The following is a 26,225-nucleotide window of genomic DNA, read 5'->3' as shown; positions in this document are numbered from 1 at the left end:
GAGGACAGACGCAGAGGTATAGCACTTGTCAGTACTTCACACAACTCATTCTGTTAGTCATCAGACCACCATAAGGTGGTTAACATTATCTCCAAGGCACAGAATAGGAAATTGAGCACAGAATGTTTAAGCATCCTGTCAAAGGTTATGCAGGTGAGATTTGAACTCAAACAATCTGGGTTTAGAATGCCCCAAAGCCCGGGCATCCATCGATGCAGAGGTGACACCATCCCCACAGATTCTACCAACTGACCAACCTGATAAGGGGCGGGGGTCATACGCATTACCCCTCACACAGGTTCACACAGACACAGGCAAGCATATGCATGTCTACCTAGATAAACACCAAATCCTGCCCATGACAAGAGCTCAGGAAATCCTCCGGAAAACCACTCTACTAGTGTGCATTGTTGGGAAAAAGTGATCAGCCCAAATGACGTCACAGACACGTGCATCCATATGCAAATTGGTGGGCTTTATACAAGCCCCTGGATAAGCATGTTACATGCATAGGTGTGCACCCATATACATTCACGTGCACACCAACAGGCGTGTACGTTATGATGATGGATATCTGTAGACATACTGGTAACTGTGTACTTGGACTTACCCTGCTATTGGTTATCTTTTTCAGCAGCTACATCTATTGAGCATCTACTATGTACAAATAAGTAAAGATAAGGCTCAGAGAAGTGAAGTGGCTTTCCAAAGCTCACACAGCTGGTAAATGGCTGGGCTTCAAACCCTGGCCCAGCGACATGTGGAAGTGCAGCCTGGCTCCATTGCTGTGCAGTTGTGTTCACGAATGAACAGATGTGCCACGGTTGGATTCCCACATTGACACTGACATTCCCTGTAACCTTGGACATATCACATCCTCTCCCAGGCCACATCCTCACATATCTGTGCACAGGTGTGCTCCGTGGGTGTGTGGTGATGCAACCAGGGACTCTGGCCTCCCTCCAAGTCAGCCTGGGTTAGTGTCACCGAGGGCTGTGAACTTCCTGTCCCAGTCCTGCCAAACCTCAGAGCAGATGACTCAAAGCCAAACCCTGGGCACCAGGCCATCAGGAGCCTGGTGATGGAAGAACTCACAGGATTTCATAAGTATCTGGCCTAGGACATGTGGGCAGAGCAGGAAGAAGGAGGGAGGGAAACAGGATGTCCACTGGGGTGTGCACTTGGCAGGAGCCAGGAACCAGGTTTGGCAGGGCAAGAGCTGCCGAGACTGGGCATCTGATGGGGCACTCAGCCAAGGCGTGCTGGGGAGAGGTGCAGAGGGAGGGAGCAGGATGGATCGTAGCAGCGCCTGGTGCTGATCCTGGAGGCCCTCAGTGAGCGAGAGAATGAGTGGAGGAAGGGTGACAGAGTAATGATGGATAGAGGGGGCATGGATTTACCTTCTCCACAAATTTTGAGTGCCTGCTCTCAGCTCGCCCTGGGCTGGGTTCTGTGGCAGCTCGGGGAGCAGGGTGGACACAGCCCTGCCTTTGCAAAACTGAGAGTTCAAGCGATGCCATCAGGCCAGGTGCAACGTGACTCAGCCAGTGTGAGCAATCATCAGCATGTCTGGGGGAACAAGTGTGTACAAGAGGTGTGTGTGTGTGTGTGTGTGTGTGTGCGCGCGCGCGCGCGCATATGTGCCTGAACAGCCTGGTGTCTGCCAACGTGTGTCCCCCCGTGTGTCCCAGGCCTCTACCGCCCCAGTCCTGCCCTATGTCAAAACTGCTTTTTCCACCACAGGACAAAGTCCTCCTTGGCCCAGAACTTGGACCTCAGCAGAGGTACAGAGAGGCCCAGCGGCTTTACCCCCAGTAGAACAACCTCCCTGCAGACACAGCCCTGGACCTCTCCGCATGGACTTCTCCACCCGAGCCCCAGAGGAGGCGTGCAGCCCATGGCCACCTCCCTCGTGCCCAGGTGTGTGGGGCCCAGGCACGTGCTGCGCATGCCAAGCAGCCAAAGTGCCCTAGGGAGGTCCAGACAGACGTGCGAATGACACCGTGGCCACTGAGTCCTCCCTCTGGGCACAGGTACCCTACATGCTTTGGAGATGCACTGACCAGCTGGGTGACCGTAGGCATCTCAGCCTCTCTGAGCCCCAATCTCTAATCTACAAAATGAGTGATAATGGCCACTTCAGTCTTGTTGTGAGAATAACTCAATGCATCGCGATCTCCAGGCATCATGATTGTTTTCCCAGGGGCCTCATCCATGTGGTCTATTCCTCAACAACCCACTGGGCTTCACGACCCTGTTTCCCCCACGACACTTCACACAGCACTCACATAAGTACTTGCTGTAAGAACTGCTGAGCAAAGCTGTTCCTCTTCAACAGTGATAGCCACTAGCCCTTATGTAATCATAATCAGCAGCAATTTTGAGCTTTATTACATGTCAAGCATTGTGCTGAGCGCTTTTCATTCATTCATTCATTCATTCATTCAACAATTAATTGAACACTTAGTAGGTGCCAGGCTTTTTGCTAGACATAGGGACACAGCAGGCTTGTGTACAGCAGGGTTCTTACTTCCTAGCAAGGGCAAGAGGGACAGACAATAGCCATTTAGTACATAAATGAGATCATTTCAAACTTTGAAAAGTGCTGTGAATAAAACAAGACAGTTATGGATTCGAGGCAGGCTGCAGGGGCCTGGGTGGGAGCATGACCCTTCAGGGAGGGTCTCTCGGAGGAGGTGCATTTGACCTGAGACCTGAAAGAAGAGGAGGGGGAGCCTGGGAAGACGTAGGGAAAATTCCAGGCAAATGGAACAGCAAGGGCCATGGCGCAGGGGCAGGAAGGATTTGTTTTGTTCAAGCTCTAGAAAAAAGGGAGTGTGGCTGGAAGGAGGGGTGAGGGACTGTGGAAGGTGATGACTCAGCGAGGCTGGCAGGAGTCAGCTCCTTGATTATCATTCCAACTTTTTTTTTTCAATCCTCACCTGAGGATAGGATTTTTTTCCATTGCTTCTTAGAGAGAGTGGGAGAGAGGGAGGGAGGGGGGAGAGAGAGAAACATCAGTGTGAGAGAGGCAACATTGATTGGTTGCCTCCCGAACACAAGGCCCCAGAGACCCCACTGGGGCTGGGGATGAACCTGCAACCCGGGTACTTCATACGGGTCCTTGACCGGGAATCAAACCCAAGACCTTTCAGTGTGTGGGCTGACGCTCTAACCACTTGGCAACACTGGCCAGGGCTATCATTCCAACTTTATAGACAAGAGAACTGATGCTCATTGAGGGTGAGTGACTGGCCCAATGCCACACCACTAATTAGAGGCTAAGCAGGGGTTCAGGTCCAGTTTGCAATGCGAGAACCAGGTGTTTGTTTTTTTTCTTTACTCGAGGCTGCCACAGAGACACACACCTGTGCAATACACACCAATATACGCACATCAGCACACATACACTCTGCACACTGCCCCATGATGAGGGGGTGTGGGCTTGACCGTCACTTGAGTGCCAGACCAGCAGAGACAACCTAAGATTCTAACATTTTCCCTGGTGTCTTACGAGGCCACGTAGGAGGGCTGGCTGTCCCCTTAGCTCGGCCTTCCAGAAGCTCTGGGCCAAGGGAACTTGAAATGGCAGGAAGGGGGAGATGGCTTCCTGAGGAGGGGAGATGGGGGGATGGGGGAGTGGGGGTGAGATCTGGAGTGGCCGGTGGGGCTGCAGACTTTGGGGAGATGACAGTCCAGAGGCACATCTGGGAGGAGAGGGCAAGCCAAGGACAGAGGCGTTGAGCACAGCCCTTGCCAGGCAACCACCTGGCCTCCTCCTCCCTCTGCTGAGTCACCTCCCAAGACGGGCCGCTCACAGCCCACCACAGCGGCCTGGGGGCACTGACCTTGAGAAGTTCCTCTTCCTGCTCTGCCTTAGCAGCTGTAAAACGGGAGAAGATTCATGTCAGAACAAGGGAAACGAATACAAGCTGCGTGAAGACACTTTTGCTTTTCCCAATCGGATCGGCGAAGCTCAGACACCCCCACAGCACAGGCTCCTGCCCAGGGTGGCGCTCACGCTCTGCCAGTAGGAGGTGCTTTGGCTCCGTCTGGATCGGGGAGTCAACTTCCATCGAAAGTGAAAATGCACAGACTTTTGACTTAGTAATTCTGCTTCTAGGAAATCAGCTCAGAAATTCTAATCTACTCCCCGTGTCTGAACACTGCAGCATTGTTCCATTGTTTGTGATAGCAAAAGACTGGAAATAACCAGATGTTCGTTGACAAGGAATGGTTTCAATAAACCAGTACATCCCTACAACGGAATACTACAAAGCTACAAAAAGTCAGGAAGGTCTTTCTGAACCGAAGGTCTTTCTTTCTGAATCAGGAAGGTCTTGTCTTCCCTAAGACAAACTGTGAAGTAGAGAGAAAAAAGCTATCTGAAGGACTGTGTATGCTCTCATCTGTGTACACAGGGAAAGTAAATAGTTACAACTTAATGTCTTGAAGACAACACAAGATAATTGGTTACCCCCAGAAAGAGAACGAGGGGGCTAGAGACAGGAATGGGAGGAGACCTTTCTAGTTCTATACCTTGTACCTTTGGGATTTTGAGCCAAAATATAAATAAGTAAAAATATTTTAGAACTTGTCCTCTGGAAAGTACCATATGTCCACACATTACCTGTCCCCTGGGACAGAATGTCCTGGAAGAGAAAAACCTGTCGCCCTTCTCTGGTTAGCACTAGCTGGGACTCTGAAGGAGTTCAGGACAGACCTCTTAGCTTACCGATGAGGAGTGGATGGTCAGGTAGATGCATGGTGACTGGTGGATGGACAGACAGATGGTGGATGAATGGCTTCATGAATGAATGGCTGATGGATGGATCTTAAGACGACAGCCTTCCTGTGATCCTACAGCCCTGCCCACAGCTACCACCCGTTTATTTTGCTCTCCTTTGCAGCAAAGTCTTTGCAAAATTGTCTGTACTCACTGCCTTTAATTCTTCTTCTCTCTCAAATTCATTCCAGTCACCCTTCTACCTGCCCACCCCACCCCCATGGAAACTGTTCTTGTTAAGGTCGCCCTGTTTCTAAATCCAATGCTCAACTTGCAGTCTTCATCTTCCAAATTGATTAACACCTTTGATCATTCTGTGCCCCCTAATACATCTTCTCTCTTCACTTGGCATCCAGGCCTTCATACTCTCCTGGCTGTTCTCCTACCTCAACTTTGTTTCTCCCAAAGTTGCTAGAGTGGTCCAGGACTCAGTCCCTGGTGCTCTCCAGTTCCTATCTTCAGCCCAGACCTCTCCCCTGAACTCCAGGGCATACATCCAACTGCCTACCCAACGTCTCCTCTAGCACGTCTAAGAGACACTTCAAACTCAAAACTCCCAAAGCTGAACCTCTGGTCTTCCCCAAACACCTTGCTCATCTCATGTGATGGTAGCTACACGCTTGCCGTTGTTCAGGCCAAGACACCTTGGAGGTGTCCTTGACCCTCCCATTTCCTCACACTCCAGAGCTGAAGCATCAGCAATCCTGTTACTTCCACCTTTTAGCTTTACCCGGAATCCAATCACACCTGTACAGCCGCTGCCCTGCTCTAAGCCACTGGATTTTTCTCTAAAGTATTGCAACCTCTGCTCCCTTCTTCCCAGAGTCCTTCCAAAGGCCTCCTAAGCTCCAGATGGTCTGAACCCGCCCTGACCCCCCTGCCCTCATCTGCTACCACCTCCCCTGACTTGCTCCACTCCAGCCACACTGACCGCCTTGGCCAGCACACCAGTCAAGCTTCCCCTTGGCCTCGGCATAAGCCATTGCCCCTGCCTGAACATTCTGCCCCCCAGAGAGTCCTGTGGGATCCGCTGGAACTCACTAGAGCCACTGTCTGCTTCCACCCTCCGCTCCGGATCCTCTTTACCCACTCTTCTACTTTTTTTGCTTATCACCCTCCAACATGCCCTATCATTTAAGCATTTATTATGGTTTTTCTTGCATGTTTTCTATTTACTGGGGGTTGGGGGGGGGGTAAGTCCCATTTTTGTTTGTTATTTTCACTGCAGTATCTCCAGCCTTTAGAACAGTGCCTGGCAAGTAAGAGGTGCCCAGTAAATATTTGTTGAATGGATGAGGGAAATATAAATGGGTTGACTGGTGCAAAAAGATACATAGGTAGCTCCAGAATGGAGAGATAGTAGGAGAAAGTTGAATGGATAGATGGTGGGAAATGGGTTATGGGTGAATGATAAATGGATGGATGAGGGATGAATAAATAGGTGGAGGGATTGAATCCATTCAGCTAATATTTACTGAGCACTTACCATGCCCAAGACTATACTAGGCACTGGAGATATACTGATGAGCCAAACCAGCAGGTGCCTACCCTAAGGGAGTTTACAATTTAGTGGGATATATATATATATATATATATATATATATATATATATTACATATTATTAATATATAAAAATTACATGTCATTAAATACATATATAATTCCTAATTACCATATATGCTATGAAGGAAAAGGACAATATCCTCTGAGAGACAATCATATGGATGAGTGATGGAAAATGTGTAATAAATGAGTAGATGGGGGTGGATAGAATTTGGGCTGGACTGCTTTACCTTAATGGTCTTACTGGCCACGTGCAGTCCTCCCCGGCCACTCCCAGATCCATATGCAGATCCAGGCCCTCCCCAAACCCCGCCTGCAGCTTGGACCTCAGAGCGTCTGGCCTCCCTCCGTGTCCTGACTCAGCACGGCCCTGACTCCACACCCAGCTCCCTGCTGAGTCACAGTGTGGGGTTGGCCAGAGGACAGCTCCATGGGGCCTCCAGTTCCACCCAGTCCCTGAGCTACCCTCAGCCTGGGAGCGGTTAAAGGGCCAGAAGGGAGGCCAGCAGGTGCCAAGCTCTGGATGCCTGTGCCTGAGCACAGCTCTCCTGATTCTCCAGAGAGTGTCTGACCAGGCCTGAGGCTGGAGTTGGGGCTTATCTGGGGACTGGGGTCCAAGTTCATGAATTAGAGCAGCAATTTTCAATCTTTTTCATCTCATGGTACATAGAAACTAATTACTGAAATTCCGCTGCACACCAAAATATATATTTTTTTGCCAAGCTGATAAAAAAAAGATATAATTTTGTTTCATTCACACCTGACAGCTATTGTTGTGTTGGCTATTGTAATTTTTTATTTGACAATCTAAAGGAAAAGAGGGCAGTGCCCCTGACTAAATAAATAGTCAGGCATTGCATGTTTTAAACATTCTTGAAATGCAGCACTGAATTAGAGCTAAGTGTCTCAGGAGCTGGAACTGGACTTATGTCAGGGGTCAGCCTGGGAAAAGGAGTGTGCCCAGTCCGTGACCAAGTCAGCGCTCAGTGTGGGCACAGGGTCAGGCTTTAGCCATGGCTGGGGCTGTGCTCAGGGTTCAGTGACCAGGCTGTGTCCAAGGTTTCAAGTCAGAGACCAGTTGGAGTCCAAAGTGAGGGAATAGGCTCAGTCAGTGTCCCCTTTCTCCAGGGCGGAACTGAGCCGGTGGCTTGGCTCTGGATTCCTGGAGAAGCACCTTTCAGCCTAAAGTTCCATTCCCCAAGCAGATGAGCAGCACCTGCTCCAAACTCTCCCCTTCAACCCCTGCCTTCCCCGGCCACTCCCTGAGGACCAGGCCTGGGTTGGTGTTCCCTACAAGGCCTAACAGTCCTCACTTTGGCACCTCAGGGGACGAGGGTGGGGGTAAGAGCTATGGGGCGCCTTGTGCAAGGTTTCTGATGCAACTGGCTGCTGGCTGAACACCTCGACACCCTCCGCCTAGTCCCTACCAGACCGGCAGTCTTTTCTCAGAAAGGGAAGGGCTGGGCTTTGGCCTGGATTGAATATACATAATCCCTCTCCCTCCCTAGCCTGGAAGGCTTCAGGACCCCCAGGAGGCAGGCTGGCAAGCTGGAAGGGATCGGATGGCAGCAATTCATCAGCAAAGCGAGTATTGGGAGGGGGTGGATCACCGGCTCCCTCCTCCTCCCTGCTGGGAGGTAACAAGAGCAGCAGGACCCCTAGAAGTGTGGAGAGCCCCACCCATGACACACAGAGCAGTAATGGTGTGGCTGAGGCCAGGCAGGGCCTAGTGGCTGCCCAAGGTCACCCCCCTGTCAGGGCAAGGTCAGAACCAGAAACCAACTTTCCCCCCTTGTGCCGTTTCTAGCTCCTCCCACCACAGGTTAGGGAGAGGACCTCTCACCCTTGAGGAGGGCATGGGACCCCCCAGGAACTTTCAATGGATCTCATGGAGGCTCCTGAAGTAACAGACTGACAGGGGCTTTGGGACGACCAGGGCCTGGTTCAGACCCTCATGGCTTTCTGTGTGAACCCGGCCGGTTACTTCTCCCTTGACACCTGGTTTTTTCACTTGTGAAAAGGCATCAATTCCTCCTTGGTTCCTAGGGTTGTGGTCAGGATTACATGAGAGAGCAGATGAAGGCCACTGCCCAGGCCCGCCTCAGGGGCGATGCTCAGGAAATGTGTCCCTACTTCTCTGTCACCCTCAGCTTTCAAGGGGGGTGGGTTTGGGCGGCTGGGGGAGAGGTGGCAGCCTGGGCTCCGTGGAAATGAGACAAGTCACATCATCAAGTGCCTGGAACTTTTCTAAACACGTTGCCTGCATTAACTCATTTAACTTCCATTTAATCCAATAGCAGTTACCAATAACAATGAGCAGTTCAATAACCCTATCAGGAGGATGCCCTTATTGACTCCGTGTTAAAGATGTCGGCTCTGGGTCTCAGAGTAGCGGAGTGACTTGCTCAGTGTCATACACCTGATTCAGGTCTGGGAGGTGGCATAACGCAATGGCCAAAGACCCGCCAGGCCCCCTCCCGCCTTAGAGCGGTGATTCACCTCTCTGAGCCCCAGTTTCCTCATCTTCCTCCAGGGATGAGACAGCAGTTTGGTGGGGAGGTTGGAGGATGCAGTGAGAGGATGTAAGGGAAGCACCCACACGGGGCCATGCTCGATGCGCCGGCAGAGGAATTACATTCTTTGCAAAGGAAGCCCAGGCTTCCAGGGCAGACAGAGCAAGGTCCCTCGGCAGGGCTGTGGCTACCACTGGGTTGATGCTGCCCGGGCCCTGGCCTGCCTGCTTTCCCGGGGCCCAGCCAGAGCCTGATTCAGATGATGAAGGATTTCTACAAAGCCCCTGGGAGACCCCAGAGAAGGGGTGGTGCCCAGTCTCTTTTTAAGGGCTCCCCAAGCGGAGGCTAAAGCTGCAACTCTTGAATCACCCACCATCTTTCCCAAGTCCATTGGCCCAAATCCATATATTAGTTCTATACTGTTTTGCTTTCGATCAACTCATTTTTTAAAAATTTATTTAAAGTGGGAAGTTACTAATCTCAAATGGAAAACCACTATCATTTACCATGAAGGTGAAGGAATCATAAAAGTTAAATACCAGGAAAGCAAAGCAAGATTTTAAAATTCTAGTTAAATCCCATTTCTTGCTGACAGCTCTGAGCTGAGTCCTGCTTTCGCTTCCTTAGCCAGTGAAGTGTTAAAGACACAGAAGCTATTAAATGAGATTTTCTCCCCCAGTAATTGGAGGAACAGGGAGAAAGTCAAAAGGAAATATACATATCATGATAGGATTCGATGTTATGTAATAGCGTCTGGAGCCCCTAAAACCATTGCTGTGCATATCATATGTTGGAAAACACCGACCTAATCAACTCTCTCTTCCTATTTTACAGACAAGAAAACGAAGGCCCCAAAAGTAGAGATGATTTGCCCCCGATCTCACAGGGTCAGTGGCTTCAGCCAAACCTAAAACCTAACCAGAACTCTTTCCACGCGTTAGAGGGGAGAATTTATAAAGATGAAAGTTTAAGGACACCAGGTGTGGGATTTCAGGTATGCAGCAGTCACTAGCGACACTTGAGTGGAATGGGAGGGAGCAGGCGTGGCTCCTATCATAGCCTCCTCGGACCCCCACGCACCTTCTCTTGGAGCACAGCCTTCCAACTTCCTGTGCTCAGCACCGAGGGTCAGAGTCTGGGCTCATTCTAACGAACTACACCAAATGGCAATGCAGCCCTCTTGGCTCAGACACCTGGGTGGAGGATGTTCTGGGCCTGGAGAGAAGCGAATCTATGAAAGCAGAACTCCTTTCTCTCCAGGAAAGTGCATATTTTTTGCATTTAATTGTGTGTGTGTGTGTGTGTGTGTGAAGGTTTTGGTCACCATTTATTTTCTCACTTTTTAATATATTTTTATTTATTTCATAGAGGAAGGGAGAGGGAGAGAGAGATAGAAACACCAATGATGAGAGAGAATCGTGATTGGCTGCCTCCTGCATGCTCCATTCTGAGGATCGAGCCCACAGCCACGGTGTATGCCCTGACCGGAGATTGAACAGTGATCTCCGGGTTCATAGGTCGATGCTCAACCACGGAGCCACGTTGGCCCGACTAACGGTTACCAATTCCATGCGGATTTGTGTCCAAACTAATACGAGATACCAATTTTGAAGACATTAGTATGAAAATTAGATGACCTTATTAATATTTTATTATCTGTTGAACGGATAATATGCTATATATTGGATTAAATAGAATATATTATTAAATTAATTTCACCTGTTTCTTTTTATTCTTCTTTAATGCGTAACTAGAAAATTTGAAGCTACACAGATGGTTCATGTTATGTTCTATTGGAAAGTGCCGATCCAGAGAATTGGGATTGGACACCCTCAACTGTGACATTGGCCTCAAACTTGGGAGCCAAGCCCAGAATGTTTCAGAGAAGATACACCTACAAGTGTGGTGGAGGCTGCTGGTTTGCAAAGATTATGAAATGCCCCTACCAGTGTGGGCTCTGGGGCCAGCAGCCCCAGCTTCAAATCCAAGCCCACCTCTACAATGAGCTGGGTGGTCTTGGGCAAATTCCTGACCTTAAATCGAGATGACAGCACCCACCTCAGTTCTGTCATTGCCTCAGGACCTTTGCGCTTACTTTTTCCTGTCTCCCCCTCACGTCTTTGCACTCGTTATCCCTTTCCTTCCTTAAGATACTACTTTAAGCACCACCTTCCGGATGATTCCTACTGAAAAGATCTCTCCCTCGGTCATACGTGATAGAGAACAAATCTACCCAATTTTATTCCAGAAAAGACATGACACATAATCTATTTTAAATCATCTTAGTTTGTTGATTTTATGGTCTGTCTCTCCACTAATTTATAGAATCTGTGAGGACAGGGGTAGGTCAGTCTTGTCACCGATAAGTCCCCTGCATTCAGAACATGACACAGCAGGAAACAAAGTTAGGAATGTGTGAATAAATCCAGCAGAGTGCTGGCTTCATAGATGCGCTCAGAAGACAAACAACCCCTTTCTTTCTTTGCCCCTTGTAGCTCTGGGTCCTTCCAACCTGAGTCGGAGTGTCCTGGTGTAGAAAATGAATTCATTTATCCCTCGCAGGCAGCGGAGTCTCCAGGGTTAAATGAAATCCCAGACTCCCCTGCTGTGCCCTGAGAGCTCTGAGCCACAGGTGAGCTGGTCCCTGGGGTTCTGGAACCAGGGAAACAAAGGCGACTCCCTTCGCCTCACATTCAGCCTCTGCCTGAGGAGTTATTTTGGACACTGGTATATTCCACACCAAGACCCAAACAGGATTTCCACGGAAAGGTGCTGGGTGCCGGATGCGGGGGTGCACAGCAATGCTTCCCCAAACAGCAAGTGCCACTGGGCCTGCCAGACCTGGGGTGCAAGTCCTCTTACAGCTGCCTTCTCCTCTCCGAGCCTCCACTGTGCCCACTCTTTCTATTAAGCATCTGTCTTTCTATTGAGCACCTACAATGTACCATCCACTGTTGTAAGCATTTTACATGTATTAATTTAATTCAAGCAACAATCCTACAAAGTGAGTGCTGTGCTATTTATAAGCCCATTTCATAGAATAGGAAATTGATACACACACACACACACACACACACACACACACGGGAGGGGGAGAGAGAGAGAGAGAGAGAGAGAGAGAGAGAGAGAGAGAGAAACATGGATTGGCTGCCTCCTGCACGCCCCCTACGGGCGATAGAGCGTGCAACCAAGGCACTTGCCCTGATTGGGAATCTAACCGGTAATCTTAAAATGCACGGGGCCACGCCCAACCAACCAATGGAGCCACAGCTCCCAAGGCCGAAGCAGGGTTTTAAAGAGCTTTCCTGACGTAGCACAGGGGGTCTGGGCAGAGGTGAGTGCACTCTTAGGCAGGCTGGTTTAGGGTGCTTGCTCTTAACCACTAGGCTGCACTGCTCTTAGCAAATGAATGCTGCGCAGCCCACCCAACATCAGGCCTCCCCAGGGCACTACACTGGCCCTTTTGAGCCCGAATCAGCTCCTATAACTCTGGTTTTTGCAAGTTCCTGGGCTGCTTTCCCACAGCCGAGCCTCGAGCTGCACCTTAGTAGAATGGGAATACCCGAACTTCCTGCCGCCACGGGTTCTCCAAAGGTTTAAGAATGCAATGGTGGGAAAGTGTCTGCTAATCGGGAAGCGCCTGGGACACTATCATGGTTTGCTCTTTTCTCCTCAGCACCATCCTGAGAAGGAAAGACATTTTCTCCCATTTCACAGAGGGGGAAACTGAGGTTCAGAAAAGCAAAATGCGTTTCCCGAGATGATAGGGAGAATCCGTGGCTGGTGGCTACACTCAAACTTGGGGCGCGGGGCGGGAAGGGAAAGGGCTGGCGGCGAGACACCCCTAGAGGGCCCGAGAGGCGAGGTGCCCTGGCGGGTGAGGGTGTGGCGGGGCGGGGCGCGCTCGGGCACGACCCCGAGGGGCGGAGCGCCGGGGATGGTGCAATACCGGGCCCGAGCGCATCAGGCGGCGGCGGATTAGCTCAGGTTTGCATCACCCGGGCCAGAGCCGGAGCCTGGGCGCCCCGTGTCCCCGAGAAACTTGCGTCGGAAGCGGCGGCGGCTCAGCACCCGTGAGGCCGTGGGGGGTCGAGGCCAGAGTCCCACGGACGCCGAGCTCGGCCGCAGCGGAGCTCAGAGACTCTGAGCTCGGGCTCCTGTGCTGCACGAGGACAAGGTACCCGGCGCAGGGCCAGGGGCGGGTAGGATCGAGGGGCCACCGGTGGGAGGGCGGCCCGGGAGCCTCCGGGCCGCCGCATGTCACACACACGCGCGCACGAGCGCACCCCCCGCGCGCGCACCCCTACACGGGCGCGCGCGAACACACACACACACACACACCGTTTAACAAACCCGCCGTCGGAGGTGGAGGTCGACCTGGGCCGTGCGTTCCCGCCGGGTCTCCGGTAACGCGGCCCCGCCGGGCTTGGGGTCGCCCGGGTGTCAACTGTGTCCCGGGGCGGAGGGGGCCGGGCACTGAGCTGTCGGGGTGGCGCCCCGAGAGAGGTGTGCGGCTGTGTGTGTTGGGTGATGTGTCGTGTGGTTTGGTGCAGGCGGTCGTGTGTAAAGGACTGTGGGGGGCCTCGGGGGACTGGAGGACGGTGTGCAGGGTCTGTCACTGTGGGGGTGTCCGTGGGGTCTGCGTGGGGATGTGTCTCGGGGCTCTGTGTCTCCGTGGACGGTGCGAGCTGCGAGGATGGCCGAGCACCTGGTGGCAGGTGCTGGCTGTGCGGGGGACACGCTGGGCAGGGCTGGGCGCCTCGGGGGCGGGGGACCCGCGGAGGGCCCGTGGGAGCGCGGAAGCAGCGCGCGGATGGGGACCCGGGTGAGTGCGGGGCGGCCGCCACGGGTCTCCGGTGCGGCACCAGGTTCACACGCTGCATGTGCTCGCGTGTGCTGTGCTCCTGCAGAAGGTGTGCATTGTACCTACAGGCTGGGAGGGGGAGGCGAGGTGCACCCCTGCCCCCAACCCTGGGGCCCAGCCTCCTTCCCTCGGCCTCATCCCTTCCAGGTCTCCGCGCGGCCGCTTGGTGGCCGATGAACCTTCTGTCCTGGGACACGGACACCAGAGCCTCCGCTTCCGCTCCCAAGGGAGGAGCCTGGCTCCCGGCTGTGCGAGGCCAGGGCCTGCCTCCAGCCAGACCCGGGGGTGGGAGGACCGGGGCGGGGATGTCGGACTGTGTGTGGCTAGTCGGTATCCGTCGTGTGGACGTGAACGCGATCGGTGGGAGAGCTCTGTGTGTGAGTGTACGTGCGCGCTTGCCCGAGGAGGGAGACGTGTGTCACCTAAGGCTGTGTGTGCCCCCCTCTGCTGTGGCTGTGTGTCGGGGCTGGCTGGCTTGGACAAAGTGTGTTTTTGAGGGGCACATGCACACCTGTCTGCCCCGTTGTTTAAGTGTGTGTTTGGTGTGACCTGCCCTTTTCCCCCACCCGGGCTGTCAGGGAGTAGGCGCTGCCCCACCCTCCAGTGGAGATCCCTCAGTGTTGCCTGCCAATTCCCTTGTTCATCTATAGACTCAGATACCGCCCCACCCGGCTCTGAGGCATGGATAGGGTCCAATAAACCCGGGGTGCTGATACAACCCCCGGAGAACCACTCCCCGTGTCTCTGCCTCCCAGGCACAAGCATCTACACGGCCAGGGAGCACCTTGCTTGACTCAGAAAAACCTGTGAAGTAAGGAGTGTTATCCCTAGCCTCATCCCTAGGGAGATTTCTGAGGCTCCCAAGGTAGTACTTAAGCCATCTTCATCTATGAATAATAGTAATAATAATAATAATAATAATAATACAGTATTGACTATTTCCTGATACCTATCATGTAACAGGGCCATACTACCCTATTTGTGTTTTAATTTCTTCCCACAAAAATCCTATGAGCCTTGTAGCCTGTGAGGCAACTGAGGTCCAGGAAGGTTGAAGACCTTGCCCAGGGCTACCCAGCTGGGAAGGGTCCGGGAATATTTGATGAGTGCCACCCCCAACTGCATTCTTTTTTTTTTTTTTTTTTTTAAATATTTTTTATTGATTTTTTTACAGAGAGGAAGGGAGAGAGAGATAGAGAGTCAGAAACATCGATGAGAGAGAAACATCGATCAGCTGCCTCCTGCACACCCCCCACTGGGGATGTGCCTGCAACCCAGGTACATGCCCTTAACCGGATCGAGCCTGGGACCTTTCAGTCCGCAGGCCGACACTCTATCCACTGAGCCAAACCGGTTTCGGCCCCCAACTGCATTCTTACCAAGACAGGATTACGGCCTTTGACTCAAGGTGGGGGCTCCCTCCCTCCCTCCCTCCCTCCCTCCCAAGGCGGCCCATGCACTAGCGAGTAGCGTGATTGGAGGGTGGGTGTCAGTCCGAGAATGGACTCTGAGTGATGCTTCCCCATGAATCATGCCTCAAACTGTTGGGAAGGTCTTTAATCAGGCCGAAGTCTCTCTCCCTCTCACACCTTATACCTGGGCCTCCTTGGCCCACATCTGGACTCTGAATGGGTGGGGAGATGGGTTCTAGAGAGAACCTCTCTGCCTGACATGCCATTGCCTGTTCCTCCACCCACCACACACAGCAACACAGCTGCAAGGCTGGTGACTTCCTCTGCCTTTGAATGAATGAACTCTTGGGGCCTTTGAGAGACCTCCCTGCCCTGCCTCACTTCTCACCTCATGATGACACTGAGCTGGCAGCGGGTGGGCTCTGTGTGTGGACGCTGTGATTCTGGTAGCTCTCGGGCCACCAGGCAGTCATAAAGTTCACAATTGAAAAAAAGAAATCCACTCATCTTTTTTGAAATACTCAAGCAATAAATGAACGTAGAATCTTTATTTTAAAATATTGAAATAAAAAATTCACTTGCCTCCTGACCAAATCCCTTCCTCTTCTAGAAGTTTCCCAGGAGGCCAGGAGCTGCTGTGCAGCCAGCTAAACCTGGGTCCTTGCAGACTTTTCCCTGTGCATTTCCACCGCTATCGCTGTGTAAACATGGAGAGACATCATAGTGTATGCTGCCGGGTTTTTACATAAATGAGGGCATCTTAGGTGTATTGTTCGGCAGCTCGCTTTGTTCACGTGACAGTATATCCATTCCAGAGTACTCAGTCATATGTACCTTCCTCCCTCCTTCCCCCTGCCTCCCGCCCCTTTCTCCCTTTCATGGGTACCAGCTGCCTACCCTATAATATTCAATAGATACCATGCAAAGTCTTTCTTTCTTCCTCTCATTAACTACCAAATCCATCTTTCCACTTTACTTTTGTTTTTCACTTAATAAATCACTTAGGAGACCTTTCCAATTAGCAATAAAGAGTTGCCTCAATCGTTTAAATGGGTACAATTGTTCCTTGTATGGATGACATATAATGTATGTAACCAGTCCCCTAATGATGGACATTCAATTGTCTCTATTACATGGGCTACAGGAATAGCCTTGTACTTGTATCATTACCTTAGTATGGAGAGCTTCCTGGTCCCTTTTCAGAACTGTATAGTATTTCACTATGGCTGTGTCATGATGTTTTAACCAGTCCCCTACTACTGGACATTTGGGGGTGTTTTCTGCCTTTTGCTCTTAGACACAAGGCTCTGATTAATTTACATACTTAATTTGGGGGTATTTTTAAAAATATATTTTTGTTGATTTCAGAGAGGAAGAGAGAGGGTGAGAGAGATACAAACATCAAAAATGAGAGAGAATCATTGATTGGCTGCCTCCTGCACACCCCACACAGGGGATTGAGCCCACAACCCAGGCATGTGCCCTTGACTGGAATCAAACCCGGGACCCTTCAGTCTGTAGGCCGGTGCTCTATCCACTGAGCCAAACCAGCTAAGGCTAACTTTGGGGTGTTTTAATTGGAGGATAAATCCAAGAAGTGAGGCACCCAGTCAAGGGTGCATGCCGTTGTCAGTGTAGTGCACACTGCCAAGTCACCGTCGGTGTGAGTTGTGCCAATGTGCCCTCCCATCAGGGGGAGAGAGGAGCCCCCAGGCAGCCTGACTTTGGTGTCTTTCTCTCCTTCTTTCTAGATGCGAGCCACTCCTCTGGCAGCTCCTATGGGTACTCCCTCCAGGAAGAAGCAGTTGAAGTTGGATGATGACCTAGACACGGAGTGTCCCGCCCGGAAGCAAGCTCGAAGTGGACCCCAGCCCAGGCTGCCCCCCTGCCCTCTGCCCCTGAGCCCACCCCCTGCTCCAGTCCGTGCCCCTGCTGTGACCACTGCCTCCCGGCTTGGGCCCTATGTCCTCCTGGAACCCGAGGAGGGCGGCCGGGCCTACCGGGCCCTGCACTGCCCCACAGGCACCGAATACACCTGCCAGGTAAGTGCCCCTGGGGGCCCTCCTCCAGCATCACAGGGGCCTGGAAGGAGCCTTGGCTGCAGAGGACTGTCAGGCCTGAGGGGTCTGTGTATTCATTTCATCCTGTGTTTATTGGGAGCAGTCAGTGAGCCCCCCCAGGCTGGACTGTGACCAGAGAAGTAAACCAGATGGTCCCAGCCCTGGGGAATTCATAGCTTAGGTCCCCATAATGGGTACAGGTTGCAGGGGTGGAGCTTACGGACCATGACAGCAGAGGGGAAAAGCCTCTAATGTACTCAAGGGTGTGGGGAGCCAGCACAGCCATGGCATACTCAGCCCCAGGCGCCTTATGTGCCATGCCAGCTCAGCCTGGTTCAGTGACCCTGGGTGGGGGGGTGAAAGGCTTAGAAAAGACAGACAAGAGAATGAAAGCTGGGTCTCGGTGGGACGCTGCTCCCTGATGAGGAGACAGCGCCAGCGCCCACAAACGGTGTGTTTATTTTATAGCAGATGCCACGAGGCAGAGTAAGGGCGTGATCAAGATGTTTACAACATTCTTGTGGGTTTCAATCCCACTCCACTGCATGCACCCGAACTCTATCACTCAGGCACGTGGGGCCACGTGTTCAGATCACAGGTTCAAGCTTACAGCTACAGCTGTTGGCTAATTGTGCTGGGAGGGCTCTGCCATCCAAGCTGGGACTTGCACGTGGCAATGAGAGGACTGTGCCCTCTCAGTAGTCCAAGGCTTGAACCTGTCCAAAACACTCTGGCCGTGCCCCACACAAGGGGGTGTCAGAAAAAGACCGAGGAGTTAGCTAGGGAGAAGCGGGAAGAGGGAGGTCCGGGCAGGGAAACAGCTGTGCAGAGAGGCCTAGAGGAGGGAGAGCATGGCGCTTCAGGGAGTTAACAGGACTTCACCATGGCCGAGTGGAGAAGGGTGTGCAGCCAGGGGCAGGAGATAGGGGCTGGCAGCCACTGGGCATGACAGCACTAGAAAGGACCTCCTGTGGGAAGCCATGGAAGACATTTGCACAAGAGAAAGATGAGATAGAGTAGGCATCAGAACTCCTGGGATCTTGGAGGTCATGGGACCTAACCTCTGGCCATTTTACAGATACAGACTGAGGTCAAGAGAGGAGAAGGGTCATGCACGAATCCACATAACATGGGGCCTGGCTTCCTAGGGCAAGGTCCAGGGTTCTAGGCCGAAATCAGGAACCAGGCAAGACCAAGACCCCACGAGGGGTCAGGCCCACACAAGACATTGGCAGGTCACAGCCCAAAGAGAGATGAGAAAGTCTAAAACGGGTGTTTGCTGTGCACCAGGGGCTGTGTTGATTGCTTAGTGTGCGTAATCTCTTCTAATCTCCACACAATCTTTGAGGTAGGTACTGTTATTGGGCCCATTTATAGATAAAGGACACTGGGGCTCAAAAGGATGCGGTTACTTGTCATCCCAGAGCCAGGAGGTGTCAGAGCTGAGATTGGGCCCCGGCAGGCTGGGACAAGTGGTTTGGACACAAGCAGAGCAGATTTGCTCCCGGTGGGCAGGGGTATGGAAGATAGGGGAGACCCAGGCACATAGGGGAGGGGTAGAAGGGGGCCTGGGAACAGCAGCAGCTGGCTCCAGCTCCTGCTGATGGGGGTGCAGTGGGCAGGGGGACAGATCTGGACAAGTGGTCCAGCCATCAGCTTTATCAGGGCTCTGAGCTGCCTGATACAGCTCCCCAGTGCTCTGCCCCAGATACTCTAAGGGGCCCCTGAACTCTGGGTCCCCTTCCTGCAGCATCAGGGTTCTTCCCTGTCCCCACTGGGGAGGAAGTCCATGCTGAGGGGAGTGACTAAAGCGAGCTGGAACCAGAGCCGCGCTCTTTCATACGGCCCCAATTATTGAGAAACATTTAGGGGAGTCTACAGGGATTGCTTGTCCCCACACCAGCAGGAACTGTGAGGGCTGACCTGTCATTGACTGTATCCTGTCAATTCCACATGTCTAGGGTCTTTTGGTCAGGGTGTAGAAAGACCAACAACCTGCCTTTGTAGATTGTGGCCTAATTCATTAATTGGACAAACTAGTTGAGCACCTGCGAGCACCATGCTGTAGTTCAAAAACAGACAAACTTCTGCTGAGGTTTCATCCAGCGGAGGTTCTAGTGAGGGACTTGGACAGTAAACAAGGAAATACGAGTAATCTATGTCAGGTGATCCTATGTGCTATGGAGCTGGCAGAGAGGGGAACAGGGAGGGTAGCAGGTGCAGGTGATTTTAGGTAGGGAAGTCTGGGAAGACCTCTTTGAGGAGGTGACATCTGAGTAGTGACTTGTGTGGGCTGGGGGAGCTGGCCCCAGGGGTAGCTGGCGCCATGAGCAGCTTTAGGGAAGAGCATCCAGCGGCGGAAAGGCAAGTGCAAATGCACAGAGGCAGGGATGTGCTCCCCCCAACTTTAAAAAAAAGTCTCTGTGGATTATTTCCTCCATGCCCCTCAACTTTATTTTTTAAGACATATGCTTGCATTTTATTCCTGGTGGATTAAATATGTATGTACTTTATTTTTGCTTTCTGTGTGGCATAGTTAAAATAACATGCAAAGGGATTAAAGTCAGGCGAACCAAAGGGAGTACACCAGCTAGGCCGCTGACTGGCTGTATGACTTCCAACAAGTCACCTTCTTCTCTGAACGTTGGAGGCTTCCATCTCATATCCTTAAAGCCCACAAGCTGAGCTGCTCTTACTACATGCTTCCCTCCCCTCCCTTCCCTCCGCACCCTATCCCAGCCGCCCTGACCTTTGGTTGTGTTCCTAGAGCTGATCTAGCTCATTTTTGCCTCAGGGCCTTTGCACTGTCTGGACTCCCACCCAACCCCCCCCCCCCCCGCCCCCAATCTGGAAAACATATCCCATGGGCATTTCTGAATCATTCAGGTCACTTCCTCAGAGTCCCTTTAGGACCACAGTTTCTAATAGAGGTACCCCCTTCCAAGTTATTCTGTATCCCAGCACCTTTCTTTTTTTCTTTTCTTTCTTTCTTTCTTTCTTTTTTTTTATCAGCACAGAAGTCTTTTTTATTTTTCCCCACTTATCATGCCATGAATTCGAAAGGAATGGGTTCCAGCAGCTCAGGCTCCTTTCCATTAGTTCTCACAAAGTGTGCTTCTCTGGGTGGAGCAGGCTGACGCTTCAGTTGAACCCAGGTACCTTTCTCTTTGGCTTCCTTCTTTTTCTGATCATTTCCCTTCACATGTTTCAGGAAGCTATCTCGGAGTGCTTAATATGCTCAATATGTACATTAATTCTCTTGGCAAGAATCTTGCCATAGCCCTAACCGGTTTGGCTCAGTGGATAGAGCTTTGGCCTGCTGACTGAAGGGTCGCAGGTTCGATTCCGGTCAAGGGCATGTACCTTGGTTGCGGGCACATCCCCAGTAGGGGGTGTGCAGGAGGCAAGCTGATCGATGTTTCTCTCATGGATGTTTCTAAATCTCTATCCCTTTCCCTTCCTCTCTGTAAAAACTCAATAAAAATATATTTTAAAAAAAAAAGAATCTTGCCCTTAACTTGCTTGTTCGCAACAATGCCCATTGCATGCTGGGTGACCCTGTAGACTCTTCCAGTGTTGCCATGGTGACATTTGTGGGGTGTTCCTTTTTGAACAGTGCCCATTCCCTTGATGTCCACAATATCACCTTTCTTATAGATTCGCATGTATGTGGCCAGAGGAACAGCTCCATGTTTTCTAAAAGGCCTAGAGAACATATAGCAGTGCCTCTCCTCTTTCCCTTGGTGTTAGTCATTTTGGCGAATTCCTGGAAGATGGCGGTTCCGCTCCCAGCACCTTTCTTGGTTCCTTTGCAATACTTATCAGAATTGCGTTGATTGCTTATTGTGCATAAATATGTCGCTTTGGGGCCTATTTACTGCATCCTGTATTGGATGGGCACCAGGAGGCCAGGGACCATGGCTGTGAGTCAAGTTAGATGCCCAGTGGCTGGCACAGGTAGGAATGCAAGAAAGGGTGGGCGGTGTGAATTCTAGAGAATGGAAGCTCTGATGGCGATGATAATGGGCATAAAGCTACTTCTGCATCATCTGCTCTTTTGGATTTCCCTGCTTTCTGGGTTATTTTTGTTTGGGTTGCCTATTCTTTTTCTTTTCTTGTTAAAAAAATATTTTTTATTGATTTCGGAGAGGAAGGGAGAGGGAGAGAGAAACATCAATGATGAGAGAGAATCATTGAGCGACTGCCTCCTGCATGTCCCCCACTGGGGGTTAAACCTGCAACCTGGGCATGTGCCATTGCCAGGAACCGAACCATGACTTCCTGGTTCATAGGCTGACGCTCAACCACTGAGCCACACTGGCTGGGCTCTGTTATTTTTTCAATTCTCTTAAGTTTAAGAACATATAAGGTAGCAGTTAAGAACACTTGGCTGTGTGGCCTCTTGGCTTCCTCAGGGTTGAGTGTCTTGCTGCAGGAGCGCTTGGCACACTGCCTGGCACCCAGTAGTATGTAAGGGACAGCTGACTGTTTCCAAGGTCAGCCTGGGCTCCACGCGGTGCCCCCTGTGCTCATGCCGTGCTCCGCCCACAGGTGTACCCCGTCTGCGAGAGCCTGAAGGTGCTAGAGCCCTACTCGCGGCTGCCTCCCCACAAGCATGTGGCACGGCCCGTGGAGGTCCTGGCAGGCTCACACCACCTTTACGCCGTTTTCCCGCGGCCCCACGGGGACATGCACAGCCTGGTGCGCCGCCGCCGCCGCCTGCCCGAGCCTGAAGCCGCCAGGCTCTTTTGCCAGATGGCCGCCGCCGTGGCGCACTGTCACCAGCACGGTCTGGTCCTGCGAGACCTCAAGCTGCGACGCTTCGTCTTCGCCGACTGTGAGAGGTGAGTGTGGCAACAGAGGAGCCGCCCAGGAGGTGGGCCCTAACGGGGAAACCAAGGCTCAGGAAGGCCAAGTAGCCAACACAGACTGTGGAGCAGCCTGGACAGCACCACTGCCCGGTCCAGGGGAGAAGGGGACCCAGTCCTGTGGGAAACCCCTTGGGGTGGAGCGCTGCCTTCGTGGCTAATCCTCACCGGAGCATATTTTTCCATCCATTTTTAGAGACAGTGGAGGGGGAGAGACTGAGAGAGAGAAACATCGATGTGAGAGAAACACATCAACTGGCTGCCTCCTGCACGCGCCCCAACCAGAACTGAACCCTGAACTGTGGGCCGATGCTCTATCCACTGAGCCAAACTGGCCAGGGCAGCGCTGCCTTTGTGATAATAGTGACAGTGATGGAGAGCATCGCTGCTCTGCCTGCCGTGGCCTGGATCCTGGTAAATAGGAGGTGGACACTGCTATTGTCCCCATATGGCAGGCGAGGAAACAGACCCAGCGAGGTCAGTAGCCTAAGACCCGACAGCTGAATAAATACTAAGCTGGGATCTGAACCCAGATGTGACTCTAGAGCCAGGGCCCTAGCTCCCTCTGAGCATGAGAGGTGGGAGGCCTGGCTGGGTGACTTGCCGACTCTGGGTGGCCCAGTGTCTCCCGACCTCAGTTTCCCGATTGGTAGGGGAAAGGCTGGATTGTCAAGATGTCGCCAGGATTTCAAGGTCACACACAGCTCAGGGCCACAGCCAAAATGCACCCTGAGCTTCCCATACAGGTACCTTTTCCTCTGAAACTGAAAATCAGTGATTTTTGGAGGGGGGACAGAAAGGGACCTGGCACCCTGTCCCCACCCCAGATCCTGGGAGTATGCCGGGTGTCAGCTCACCCAGCCACCAGGTGCACATGCACACCCATTAGAACATTGATTTCATTTCAAGGTATTTTTGGGAGGAGGGTGACCCCATTGGATTTTAAAAAACTTTATTTTCAAATACTTTTAGACTTTCAGAAAAGTTGCAAAAACAGTTCAAAGAGGTCCCATGTTTTCTTCACGATTTCCTCTGAAGTTAATATCTTACCTGACCATAGTATAACTACCAAAGCCAAAACAGTAACCTTGGCTTCGTACTACTAACTAAACCACAGGTTTCACCGTCTCCCCCTATGCCCTTGGGTCCCACCCCGCATTCGCCAGTCAGGCCTCCTCCGTGCCCTCCAGGCTGACGGATCCTCAGGCTTTTCTGTTCTCTCTTGACCTGGATGCTTTTGAAGAGAACCGGTCAGTCATTGTGTAGAACGCCCCTCCATTAGAGGTCAGCTGGTGTTTTTCTCCCGGTTAAGTTGAGGTGATACATCTTTGGCATGAATACCACAGAAGCCCTGGCAGGGTGGTTCAGTTGGTTGGAGCGTCGTCCCATACACCAAGAGGTTACGAGTTCGATTTTTGGTCAGGGAACAAAAAGGTTTCGGGTTTGATCCCTGATAGATGTTTCTCTCTCTCCCTTCCTCTCCCTCACCCCCGTCCCTCTTCCTTCCTTTCTCTGTAAAATCAATAAACATATCCTCAGGTGAGGATAAAAAAAGTGATAGGTCCTTCTCAGTGCATGATATCAGGAAGTGCATGATGGTGATATTAACATCGATCATTGGTTGGGGTGGTGTCTGCCAGGTGCCTCTACTGTGAAGTTCCCATTTTGCCCTTTGTAATTAACAAATGCCGTGAGTAATACCTCGTCATTAATAAGTACCTCGAGGCGCTTTGAAATTATGTGTTTCTCCTCAGAGTTTCACCCACTAACTTTAGCAGCCATCTATCTTCCCTGTAGCGAGTGTAGCAGTTACACTGTGATGTTTGCCTAAGGGTGATTTTCTAGTTCCTTCTACAGTTTATACTAAAAATGTATAAAATGTAGAATCCTTGTTCGGCTGCCTCCTGCACGCCCCCTACTGGGGATCGAGCCCAAAACCCATTTTAATATTTTAAAATGCCTTTAGTAAGAAATGGAATGTAAAATTTTTGAGCTAATGCACAACTTCAAATCAGTTTAAGCTTAGGGGTGGGTACAACACCCCCAGATCTCCCAGAGGTGAGAAAGTGCTTCTTTCTTTTCTCAAGGAAATAGTTTGAGAAACACTGTTGGTAGGAGAAGGGCAATGGAGTCAGACAAACCTGGGCTCAAATCCTGATTCTACTTAAGGAAAAAAAATTATATATATATATAATTGATTTCAGAGAGGAAGGGAGAGGGAAAGAGATAGAAACATCAATGATGAGAGAGAATCATTGATCAGCTGCCTCCTGCACGCCTCCTACTGGGGATCGAGCCGGAAACTTGGGCATGTGCTCTTGACCGGAATCAAACCTGAGGCCTTTGAGTCGAGTGGGTGGGGGCGTGGGGGTCCCAGCAGGAGCTGACCCGCTGCCCTCTCCCTGCCACAGGACGAAGCTGGTGCTGGAGAACCTGGAGGACGCCTGCGTGCTGACCGGGCCCGACGACTCCCTGTGGGACAAGCACGCGTGCCCGGCCTATGTGGGACCCGAGATCCTCAGCTCGCGAGTATCCTACTCAGGCAGGGCGGCGGATGTCTGGAGCCTGGGCGTGGCGCTCTTCACCATGCTGGCCGGACACTACCCCTTCCAGGACTCGGAGCCTGCCCTGCTTTTTGGCAAGATCCGCAGGGGGACCTACGCCCTGCCCCGGGGCCTCTCCGCCCCGGCCCGCTGCCTGGTCCGCTGCCTGCTCCGCCGGGAGCCCGCTGAGCGTCTCACAGCCTCGGGGATCCTGCTGCACCCCTGGCTGCGAGAGAACCTAACCCCCTCAGTCCCATCCCGAGCCCACCTCTGGGAGGCTGACCAGGTGGTCCCCGAAGGGCCAGGGCTGGAGGAAGTTGAGGCAGAGGAGGGAGAAAGGGAAGTGGGCCTATATGGCTAGGACTACCCTACCCGACTCTCAGCTGTGAACTGTGGATTGAGTTTGGGGCGTCCCCAAGCTCTCTCCTGCCTCTTTGAACTGAGATAAACCCTAAGTGCCTTGTAGGAGGGAGAAAAGAGGAGGCGTGTTGAAGTGTGCTGCAGGCACGCCTGTGTGGTTCACACACCTGTTGGGAGCTCACTGTGTGCCTTGTTCCAGGTGCTGAGAACACAGCTGTGAACAAGAGACAAAACTCCGGCTCACAGGGCTGTCAGTCTCTCCATCCCCACAGGCCAGTGTCTGCACTGGGCTGGGTACAACCAGTGCAGGTGACGGCGTCCACGCATGCTGGCACCCCCGCACTGCTGTCACGGACAGTCCCTTTTACGACCCACCCAGCTGCCTTTGTGTGTTGCACCTCTGAGAAAGGGAAGCGTCCTGTGCCAAAGCCTTCAGGCCTCTCCCCTGCACCCGAGGCCCAGAGCCCAGGCCCTGCTGCAAATTCCGCTCCAGCCGCTGTGTCCTCTTGGTCAGGGGATCCTCTGTCCAGGCCTGAGCCAAGGGTCTGGGCTGGCAGATCAAGAGTCCAACCTGTGAGGCGGGTCCTCATCCAGCTCAAGGCGTGGTTGGGAATGAGGGTCCAGGCCTGTCCGCCTCAGCAGCCGTGACCCGAGCTGCTGACTGGAGTTGGGGCACAGGATTAGGTGGGGTCTGCCCCTGGCCTCCTGGAAAGTCCTAAGTCCAGTTCTGGGGACACTTGGGGTCCAGAACCCCACATTAGCACTGTAGATTTTGGATGCTCCGAGTATATATTTTTACCTTGTGCCTAATAAAGGAGTTCTGGAATACTTTTATTTCTCCCGGGCGTTTCTTCTGGTCTCTCATCCGTTTTCCCAAACCAGCCCCACGGCGAGTCCTCTGCACTCCCTCCCTTTCTTCTGGAGCAGTGGTTCTCAACCTTAGCTGCACATTAGAATCACCTGGGAATCTTTTTTAAAATCCTGATTTCTGGGCCTCATCCTCCGGAAATTCTGTTTCTTTGTTATGGGGTGGGGCCACAACATTAGTAACAAAGAAACAGAATTTCCGGAGGATGAGGCCCAGAAATCAGGATTTTAAAAAGATTCCCAGGTGATTCTAATGTGCAGCCAAGGTTGAGAACCACTGTTCTGGAGGCTATGGGTGTCACCTGGGGTCAATTTTGACTGCAAGTACCTGAAACTCTGAGTCAAAGTAGCTTAAAGCAGAAGGAAATGTATTTCACACAAAGCAAGAC

At 52.0% G+C, this 26,225-nt stretch overlaps 1 protein-coding gene and 1 pseudogene across 2 annotated transcripts; one reads left to right on the top strand and one right to left on the bottom strand.

The window, feature by feature from the left end:
* Positions 1–12,862: 12,862 nt before the first annotated feature.
* On the top strand, positions 12,863–25,803 carry TRIB3 (tribbles pseudokinase 3). 2 transcript variants are annotated; one of them, XM_070420092.1, is made up of 4 exons: positions 12,863–13,039; positions 16,890–17,180; positions 21,750–22,042; positions 24,478–25,803. In XM_070420092.1, the coding sequence occupies exons 2-4, from the start codon at positions 16,890–16,892 to the stop codon at positions 24,968–24,970; spliced, it is 1,077 nt and encodes a 358-aa protein (XP_070276193.1). In that variant the 5' UTR covers positions 12,863–13,039; the 3' UTR covers positions 24,971–25,803. The 2 variants fall into 2 exon arrangements, with proteins under 2 accessions (XP_070276193.1, XP_070276194.1); XM_070420093.1 differs by lacking the exon at positions 12,863–13,039 and adding an exon at positions 13,704–13,775.
* LOC139013786 (large ribosomal subunit protein eL21-like) lies at positions 20,242–20,952 on the bottom strand (annotated as a pseudogene).
* Positions 25,804–26,225: the final 422 nt, after the last annotated feature.

Source organism: Myotis yumanensis, unplaced genomic scaffold (assembly GCF_028538775.1).
Source record: "Myotis yumanensis isolate MYYU_CA2020_CCGP unplaced genomic scaffold, mMyoYum1.0.hap1 SCAF_7, whole genome shotgun sequence".
In the NCBI taxonomy this organism is placed as follows: Eukaryota; Metazoa; Chordata; class Mammalia; order Chiroptera; family Vespertilionidae; genus Myotis; species Myotis yumanensis.
This window is presented reverse-complemented; position numbering and strand designations above follow the sequence as displayed.